The sequence below is a fragment of the Triticum aestivum genome, chromosome 1D (assembly GCF_018294505.1).
Source record: "Triticum aestivum cultivar Chinese Spring chromosome 1D, IWGSC CS RefSeq v2.1, whole genome shotgun sequence".
Lineage (NCBI taxonomy): Eukaryota > Viridiplantae > Streptophyta > Magnoliopsida > Poales > Poaceae > Triticum > Triticum aestivum.
The window spans coordinates 57,207,990-57,218,110 of record NC_057796.1 but is presented as its reverse complement, the minus strand read 5'-3'; the positions used below and the strand labels follow the sequence as shown (position 1 = coordinate 57,218,110).

At 55.9% G+C, this 10,121-nt stretch overlaps 1 protein-coding gene across 1 annotated transcript; it reads left to right on the top strand.

Annotated features, from left to right (window-relative positions):
- Nucleotides 1-6,616: 6,616 nt before the first annotated feature.
- On the top strand, nt 6,617-9,661 carry LOC123180279 (putative serine/threonine-protein kinase-like protein CCR3). The gene has a single exon (XM_044592269.1). The coding sequence runs from the start codon at nt 6,820-6,822 to the stop codon at nt 9,373-9,375; it is 2,556 nt and encodes an 851-aa protein (XP_044448204.1). The 5' UTR covers nt 6,617-6,819; the 3' UTR covers nt 9,376-9,661.
- The last annotated feature ends 460 nt before the right edge of the window (nt 9,662-10,121 follow it).

Genomic DNA, 10,121 nt, shown 5'->3' with positions numbered 1-10,121 from the left:
TTCTTGGGAAGGATATACCCCTGAAATATGTGTTTAAACACATTTTCTTTCCATTGTTCTGATTTAATCTGATGGACACTTTTCCCTTTCCATTGGTTTGTTTAAACCCTTATTGTGATATATATATATATATATGATATAAGCAGTAATAATTCCCTGCTTGTGCAAACACTTCGGTGTACAACTCTGTCAGCAAGACCCTGTTACTATTGTTGATGACATTCCGGTAGCCACCGATGGACGAGAACTTTGCCTAATGCTCCGCCTCGTTCAACGAGCAGGAAAATGGTTCTCTTCATCCCTCGCCCTTGGTACCGACATTGTTGTCGACATAACTGATAGGCTACACTCTGACATGTCTTGCTATCATGACCGTGCAAGATGTCAACGCCCTTCCTACTTTTAACCACATGGTGGGCCCATAACCCATAGTTCCACATGATTGAAACCTGACTCACCTATACACCCATGTTGCCAAAGTTATCCCTCGGGCTTGATTTCGTATGTAATTCATGGGTCATCTTCCTAGTAATCTACTTTGGTATCAGACGCAATACTTATTCTCGTTGCTCTAGACCCCTCTCACACTTTGCTCAAGCATCGAACGATTGCCTACCCGCTTAAACTTCTCATGTTACCTTCTTACTTTGCTCTCGAAATTTTCTTAAGTTTCAGTTCAAGAGTTGCTTTCCGCCACCTCCCCCGATGTTAGCTACCAGGTAGTCAACTTTGCAGAGGTCCGTTCTTCCGGGATAACCACCCTTTATTCTTCTGTAAGTACTATGGGTTTCCGAAGAAAGGATGCCGACTTCATCATGATGACCTAAAGCAGAGAAATAAAGACATCAACAAAGAGGATCAACTACTTCAGGAAGAGCAACCAAGACCAAGAAGAACCGATAGAATTTCGTAACCAAGACTTTCCCCTTTACTCCACCACTTAAAATCTCGGGACGAGATTTCTTGTAGTGGAGGAGATTTGTAACACCCCGGTAGTTGAGCTACAGTAACCTCACCCTAATGGGCTATGTCATCATGTTAAGTTAAGCCAATTTGCCACTTGATGAAAATCAGAGTCAAATTCAAATTTCGAATAACAAGATAAATTCTTATTTCTTCAACTGTCAAATAAAAATGTTCGATGGGTTCCAAATATTCAGTAACTAATTTTCATGTGGGAATAACCATTTTAAAAAATATTAGAATGCCCCTAAGCACTTTAAAACTACTCCAGCAGCAGTTATATGGGGCTTTCCAATTTAAAATAAATATGAATGCTTCTCAAAATAATTTGCAACTACTAGTGCTAACTCAATACCTTACCTAATATTATTGTGCTAAATTGCATATTTAACAAAATTATTTGTTAGCTCAATTTAATATAAAACAGTAGGAAATGAATAAACAGAAAAAGAAAAAGGAGAAATAAAAAGAAAACAATAGACCTAAAACTAACGGACCACTTGCCCAACAAGCCGAAAAAAAGAGAAAGAGGCCCAGCCCAGCCCACCCCTCGTCCCCTTCCTCTGCTACAGGGAGGCATGGGGGTCGTGGCGCATATCCCCTGGCCATGGCGAGCCGAGCCCTGCGTGGCGGCCATCGGCCGGCTCCCCCGCTCCTACAAGGCCGACCCGTGACCCCCGGTAAAACCCTAGCCACTATCCCCCTCCTCCACCTCGCCTCTTTTCCCCTCGATCTGGAGCTCACCTGTGAGGAGCCGGTGTGCGCCGTCGTCAAATCCCGTGGCCACCGTCGTTCCCCCGCCCCCTAGAGTTGCTCGGGAGCTCCACCTCCGTCGTCTACGTCCTCTACGCGAACCATCTCGACCTCAACTCCGCCGCACCGTCGGGATCGAGTTCTTCTCCGCCTTCAGCCACCGTCGCATCATCGCCGGATTCGTCGCCGTCAGCTCCTCTTCAACCACCCCTGCACCTCCCCGAGCTTGCCCCCGTCATCACTGTGAGCACCACCATCTTTTCCCCATCTCCCTGCTACCGCATGTGCCTCGTAGCGAACAACCACCGTAGCCATGCTCCGACCTCCGCTCGGCTTTGCTGCCGCCGCCGTCACCGGACGTAGGTGCTCGTTCTTCTTGCACCTTCGGGCGCGGAGCGTCGCGCTCGTCCTGTAGGACCAAACCCCCGGGCCAAATGGCCACCGGAGTGCCGATGCCGCGCTCGCCGTCACCGCGTCTGAAACTCTCCTCCTGTCACCCTTGGCCACTCCGCCCGCGCCGTACCCTGCGTCCGGCCGAGCTCCCGCGCGTGCTCGCTGCGCCCGTAGCCGTGCTCCCCCGCGCCACTGTCCGTCCCAGGCCGCGCGCTCGCGTCTGCCCGGCCCGCGCCCCTGCTCCTGCTAGCTGCCGCTGCTACTGCGTGCTGCCTTGCCGCGGCTGCTACGCTCCTCTACATGCCGCTGCTTGCTCTACTGCTGCTGCGCTCCTTCCCCTGTTGCTGCTCGTCCTGCCGCTGGAGCTGCTCTTGTTACTGCCACTGCTAATACTTAGCTGAAGCCGTTGCCTTTTTGCTAGCCATGGTCGTGCACCTGTGTGTGCTTGTGCGTGATGCACAGCCACATAGTGGGCCAGCCCAATTAGTTAAGAGCCTAATTAAAAGTTAGTTTAGGATTATATTAGTGTTAACTTAGTCTATAGCAAATGACATGTGGGACCCCTCTAATTAGATTAAGTAAATCCATTTAGAAATTGTTAAAATCCTGACATGTGGGCCCTTAACACTGCCCACTTTTTGACCCAGTCAACTTTGACTATGCTGACTTTCTGGCCCCACTTGTCATACACTCTGGGTAGGAATTCATGTGTGCACTTAGCATGTATTCAAGTAAATTTGAAATTAGTAATAATTTCAGGAATTCTAGAAATTGATTAAAACTTTGAAAATTAATATAAAATCATACGTAACTCGGATGAAAATACTTTGTACATGAAAGTTGCTCAGAACGACGTGACGAATCCGAACACGCGGTCTGTTCGTCCGCCACACATCCCTAGCATAGCGAACACGCAACTTTTCTCCTCCGGTTCATCTGTCCGAAAACGCGAAACTTCGGGGATACTTTCCCGGATGTTTCCCCCCTTCGCTGGCATCGCCTAGTACCGCGTTAGAGCATACCTAGCACCGTGTATTGCCTCGTTATGTTTTGTGATGCTTTGTTTGCTCTGTATTTACTGTTTCTTCCCCCCTCTTCTTCTCAGGTAGACCCCGAGACCGGCGCTGATGCCACCGAGTACGACTACGGTGTTGACGACCCCTCCTTCTTGCCAGAGCAACCAGGCAAGCCCCCCCTTGATCACCAGATATCGCCTATTCTTCTCTATACTGCTTGCATTAGAGTAGTGTAGCATGTTACTGCTTTCCGTTAATCCTATTCTGCTGCATAGCTTGTCTTTGCCACTACTGTTGTTACCTTTACCTGCAATCCTACATGCTTAGTATAGGATGCTAGTTTTCCATCAGTGGCCCTACATTCTTGTCCGTCTGCTGTGCTATACTATCGGGCTGTGATCACTTGGGAGGTGATCACGGGTTTATACTATATACTTTATACATTATACATGTGGTGACTAAAGTCGGGTCGGCTCGTGGAGCACCCGCGAGTGATTCACGGATTGGGGGCTGAAAGGACCTTTGTCCCGACGGCCCTCTGGGTGGATCTTTGTGGCGGAGCGACAGGGCAGGTTGAGACCGCCTAGGTGAGAGGTGGGCCTGGCCCTGGTCGGTGTCCGTGGTTACATCAATTAACACGCTTAACGAGATCTTGGTATTTGATCTGAGTCTGGCCATTTGGTCTATACGCACTAACCAACTACGCGGGAACAGTTATGGGCACTCATCGTCGTGGTATCAGCCGAAGCCTTCGTGACGTTAGCGACTGAGCGGCGTGCGCCGGGTTGGACCGCGTAACGTGACTTCCTTTGAAATGGAGGTTGCTAGGTCTGCTCTCCGGCCGCGTACGCAACGTGCAGGTGTGCAATGGGCGATGGGCCCAGACCCCTGCGCGTATAGGATTTAGACTGGCGTGCTGACCTCTCTGTTGTGCCTAGGTAGGGCTGCGATGTGTTGATCTTCCGCGGCCGGGCATGACCCAGAAAATTGTGTCCGGCCAAATGAGATCGAGCGTGTTGGGTTATGTGGTGCACCCCTGCAGGGAAGTTTATCTATTCGAATAGCCGTGTCCCTCGGTAAAAGGACGACCCGGAGTTGTACCTTGACCTTATGACAACTAGAACTGGATACTTAATAAAACACACCCTTCCAAGTGCCAGATATAACCCGGCGATCGCTCTCTAACAGTGCGACGAGGAGGGGATCGCCGGGTAGGATTATGCTATACGATGCTACTTGGTGAACTTACCATCTACTCTCTCCTACATGCTGCAAGATGGAGGTGGCCAGAAGCGTAGTCTTCGACAGGATTAGCTATCCCCCTCTTATTCTGGCATTCTGCAGTTCAGTCCACCGATATGGCCTTTTACACATATACCCATGCATATGTAGTGTGGCTCCTTGCTTGCGAGTACTTTAGATGAGTACTCACGGTTGCTTTTCTCCCTCTTTTCCCCCTTTCCTTTCTACCTGGTTGTCGCAACCAGATGCTGGAGCCCAGGAGCCAGACGCCACCGTCGACGACGACTCCTACTACACCAGAGGTGCCTACTACTACGTGCAGCCCGCTGACGACGACCAGGAGTAGTTAGGAGGATCCCAGGTAGGAGGCCTGCGCCTCTTTCGATCTATATCCCAATTTGTGCTAGCCTTCTTAAGGCAAACTTGTTTAACTTATATTTGTACTCAGATATTGTTGCTTCCGCTGACTCGTCTATGATCGAGCACTAGTATTCGAGCCCTCGAGGCCCCTGACTTGTATTATGATGCTTGTATGACTTATTTATGTTTTAGAGTTGTGTTGTGATATCTTCCCGTGAGCCCCTGATCTTGATCGTACACGTTTGTGTGCATGATTAGTGTACGATTGAATCGGGGGCGTCACAACCAACATCCCACCGAACAACACGACTGTTGACCAAGAGCTCCGCTATAGGGACAGCAACCCTAGTCACTTTGTGAGGTGAGCTTAGCCATATGCATCGCCGAAGGGTGCAATTAACCCAGACTGTACCACAGACTGTACCAAGAGCACGATAGTCACCACATCACCATCGACGGTCACAAAATATCATAGAATTGGGCTGAGCTTTGGGGGTAAATCGAAGAACCGACGGTAGAGACCACACGATCAACATGAGGGTACCAACTGCGGTGTCGCCCATTGCCGCCGGTGACCCCCCCCCCCCCCCCCCCCCCCCCCCCCACACCTCCCAATCAAACACCGCTGCTGAGGAGCGAGAATCACATCAGGATAGAAGTGGATTCCTATGCGACACCCGCAAGAAAGAAACGACGCTCACAAATGGCATTGTCGTTGAGCCTGCGGCCAAATCCACGCCACCATCGAGAAGCAGAGCCGCGGCACAGAGGACACTTGTTGGTCCGTTTGTGATTTTTGAAAATCACTATCTCAAACGCTCTTTTATTTGTTTACATAGGGAGTACAAATGAATAGGTACGCATATTTGTACGAGCTTCTAAGCAGTATCAGCGTAACGTTTTGCGGTCCGTTCATAATTGCACGCCACATTTTGCTTTAAAACACAGGATCCATACAGGCTACTGCAGTACTGGTAGTGCATACAGGATCTAATAGGCACCATATTTGTAAACAGTATCGGCGTAACACTGTTCCGTCCGTTCATAACTGTACGCCACTTTCATTGTGTTAAATATACATACAGGATCCATAACATTGTTCCGTCCGTTCACAATTGCAAGGCACGTTTGTGTGTGCTATAAATACAGGGTACTGCGGTACTGGCAGTACATTTTTGTTCCACGTGCATGTACCGTGTCCGGCCAGAGACACGCTTTCACTTTTCACCCGGACACGGTACAGTCCCTACAACACGCCTTTAAAGTTGACCGTTCTCTTCCGAGTCTTGAATCGTCAACGGGGTACGAGGAAGTGAGGTTGCTGATAGATAGAAAGAAGAGCAAGTCGGGACCGGTGAAACCGTCTCGGTGCCGTCAAAAGCTCGCCAGCAGCGCTCACTTGAAGCTCCGACCGTTCTCAACATCGGGAGAGATCAGAGATGTTGATTTGTACTCACACCATTGTTGTGTTAGCATTTCGCTTAAGAAATGTGCTGTTTAGTGCTGGCACAGAACCACTCCACTGTAAATCTATAATCCCGTGTTGGTCCGTACCGATATTCCTCTTGGGCGCCGGTAATTGGAAACGGAATCCCATCTGAGACGCTGTCGTTTTTTCTTACTTCACGGGTTAGTCCAGGCACCAGCAGCCAGCAGCCAGCCGCAGAGGCGCGTGCTCCGGCTGTCCGCCACGCCCGGCCGACCGTGGTCGCAGAGTCAGACCGCGCCGCGTCCCCCGCCTCCGGTCCAAAAACACGTGTACGCCGGGCCACCAGGAAGCCGCCGCCGCCGCGAGCCACCATCGCAGCAGTGGAAACGCGAGCAGAAAGAAGAAAGACATCCAAACGGAACGGAAACCCCGACGCGGTCACCCCCGTCCACTCCTCCCCAACCCCGCCGCGTCCCGCCCGCCCTTTTACCTTTTCCACGGGCTCTAATTTAATCCGTCCGTCCGCGCCCCCGCCCCGTCCTCTGATCCTCTGATCCTCTGCTCCGCTCCTACTCCCGCCACCGTCACCGCCTCCGCCCCCTCGTGCGCGCCGCCGCCCAGCGCCTCGCAGATGACGGCCGCCGCCGTCACGCTCTCCCTCCAATGACCCGCGCGCAGTCCATACCCCAGCTCGCCGCGGCGCTCCTCCTCCCCTTCCTCCTCCTGCTGCTGCTGCTCGCGCACGCGGAGGTCGCGGCCTCCACGCTCGCCGTCGCGGGGGGCTCCGCCGTCTGCGGCGTCGCCGCCGACAACGGCACCGTCTACTGCGTCGCGGCCACAGCCGGCTCGTCGGCCTACAACGCCTCCGCCTCCCCCGTCGCGCCGCAGCTCGTCTTCTCGCAGGTCTCGGGCGGCGCGGGGTTCCTCTGCGGCGTCGGCGCGGTCCCAGGCGGCGGCGGCGCACCGGGGGCGCTCTTCTGCTGGGCGCCGGCCGCGCCGGGGCAGCTCAGGCGGGTGTACAGGGGCCCTGCCCCGCTCTCGGACCTCGCCGTCGGGGCCGACCACGTCGCGGCGTACGACGGGCAGGCGCGCGGGATCCGATGGTGGAGGAGGGGGTCTGGCCAGTTCCCGGAGCTGGCCCTCGGCGCGTTCGGCTCCCTCGTCTCCGGCGACGGCTTCACCTGCGCGCTCCAGACCGGCAACTCCTCCTCCGCGGTCCGATGCTGGGGCCTGCGGGGTAGCGACGTGCAGGCGGCCTTCGCCAACGTCTCCGTGTCGTCCCTCGCCGCGGGGGGCTCCCGCGCGTGCGGCGTGGTGTCGGCCACCGGCGCCGTGCTCTGCTCTGGCTTTGTTGACAAGCTCCCGCAGAACGACATCTACCCGCACGGGCTCGCCGTCGGCGACTCCCACGCCTGCGGGCTCCGGCGGCCTAACCGCACCGCCGTGTGCTGGAACCTCGCGGGACCGACCCCCACCATGTACTACCCGGCCTTCGGGACGGCGTTCGAGTTCCTCGTCGCCGGTGGCAACCTCACGTGCGGCCTCGTCACCGCCAACTTCACCGTGCAGTGCTGGTCGTCGACCTCGTCGGTGGTGGACAACGAGGCGGTGATGGTGCCGTTGCCCGCGATTCTCCCCGGCTCCTGCGTCCGCAACGAGTCCTCGTGCGAATGCGGCGTTTACCCTCGGTCCGGAGAGCTCTGCGCGAGCGCGGGCGCGGGCGGCGGCGTTATCTGCAATAGGCTGTGCGACAACTCGACGCCGCCGCCGGCACCGGCGTCGCCTCCTCAGTCACCAACCACGGCTACAAAGCCAGTGTCCAAAGTCTGGATCGCCTTCGCCGTCGTCGGCGCGGTCGGCGTCTTCGCTGGCATCTGCTCTATCATCTACTGCTTCGTCTTCGGCTTCTGCAGCCACAAGAGGATCCACAACTCCGTCCAGCCCAATATCGCCAGCAACGCGCCCGCTGCGGCGGCGGATAACGTCGGTGCCGTCGGCGTCGGAGTCGGCGCCGTGGCGAGCCCCTACGGCTCGCCGAACGGGTCACGGGCGCGTGGCCTCTTCCGGCGGCAGCTCTCCCGCGCCATGACGCGGCAGCGCAGCGGGCCGTCGTCCTTCAACTTCAAAGAGCACACCGAGGAGTACACGTTCGCGCAGCTGGCGACGGCGACGAACGGCTTCGCACCGGAGGCCAAGATCGGCGCGGGAAGCTTCGGCACTGTTTACCGGGGCAAGCTCCCCGACGGGCGCGAGGTTGCCATCAAGCGCGGCGAGGCGTCAGGGCCAATGGCGCGCAAGTTCCAGGAGAAGGAGAGCGCGTTCCGGTCGGAGCTGGCCTTCCTCTCCCGCCTCCACCACAAGCACCTGGTCGGCCTGGTGGGCTACTGCGAGGAGAACGACGAGCGGCTGCTGGTGTACGAGTACATGAAGAACGGCGCGCTCTACGACCACCTCCACCCCAAGGGCGGCGGCGCCGACGCCGACGCGGCGTCGCCGGTGGTGTCGTCGTGGAAGCTGCGCATCAAGATCCTGCTGGACGCGTCGCGGGGCATCGAGTACCTGCACTCGTACGCCGTGCCGCCCATCATCCACCGCGACATCAAGTCGTCCAACATCCTGCTGGACGGCGGGTGGGTGGCGCGCGTGTCGGACTTCGGGCTGTCGCTGATGGGCCCGCCGGAGACGGAGGAGGCGGGCGGCGCGCAGGCGCCGCAGCAGCACCTGTCCATGAAGGCCGCCGGCACGGTGGGGTACATGGACCCGGAGTACTACGGCCTGCACCACCTCACCGTGAAGAGCGACGTGTACGGCTTCGGCGTGGTGATGCTGGAGACGCTGACGGGGAAGCGCGCCATCTTCAAGGAGGCCGAGGGCGGGAGCCCCGTGAGCGTGGTGGACTACGCGCAGCCGAGCATCGTGGCCGGGAAGCTCGGCAAGGTGCTGGACGGGCGCGCGCCGGAGCCCTCGCCGCACGAGGCCGAGGCCGTCGAGCTGGTGGCGTACACGGCCGTGCACTGCGTGCGGCTCGAGGGCAAGGACCGGCCGGCGATGGCCGACATCGTGGCCAACCTAGAGACGGCGTTCGCGCTCTGCGAGGGCAGCGCGGGCGGCAGCCGCGGCGCCGGCGGCACCACCACGGGCGGCGGCTTCGGCAACAGCTCGTCCAGCGCCAGCCTCTCCATGACGTCCATGGAGCTGTCGGGACGGCTCGCGGAGTAGCTAAATCCGTTCGTGAAAATTCGAATCCAGGAGTTTCAAATTGTGATTAGCCCGGGAAGGAGGAGGCGAGGTCCTTGGATCGTAATCCGTTTGTTAGTTCATTGATTTTTGATTTGAGGGTAGATTTTGGAACCGGAGAGGTCTCTCTCTGTGTGTGTGATCTGTGCTGTGATTATCTCGCTCATCTCACACATTTTGTTCTTGGTGGATGTACATGATCGTATTGAACTGATCTCTTCTCTCCCCTGGTTTGGAACATGCATGAGAAAAATTTCCAGGTTCTCAACCATCATCTGCTTTTGAGGCATCAGTCCCAACACGATAATGTGAACAGCATCATTGCGTTCCAAAACCACTCTGGTGGGATTCCAGCAGAATCATTGCGTTCCAAGCAGCTTTCGGGCATTCCGGAAGGAAGAATCAATCTTGATCATCATCGTCGAGCATCTTTGGAGTTTGAACAGATCAAAGCGCCGTCTCCCGCCCCGTTTTCTCTTCTTCGCTTTTGGTCTCCGGTCTCAGGAGTATGGAGCGGTCAAATTTCTTTATTCCAACCCATACGCAGACGCAGACGCATCGCTCGTCGGTCAATCGGGGGTTCGCCCAGAAGTGGTTCCGGGCTGCTTCCTGCCAGCGAGCAAGTTTGGTGTGATTTTGGGTCTACCGTGACGACTACGTACGGCACGGTCGTTTTCTCCGGGCACTTCACGTCATTTTGGCCAACGGTAGTCTCGTGCTCTTTCCTT

Coding starts and splice junctions, on each gene's coding strand:
- LOC123180279 (XM_044592269.1), top strand. CDS start 6,820: ATGACCCGCGCGCAGTCCATACCCCAGCTCGCCGCGGCGCTCCTCCTC.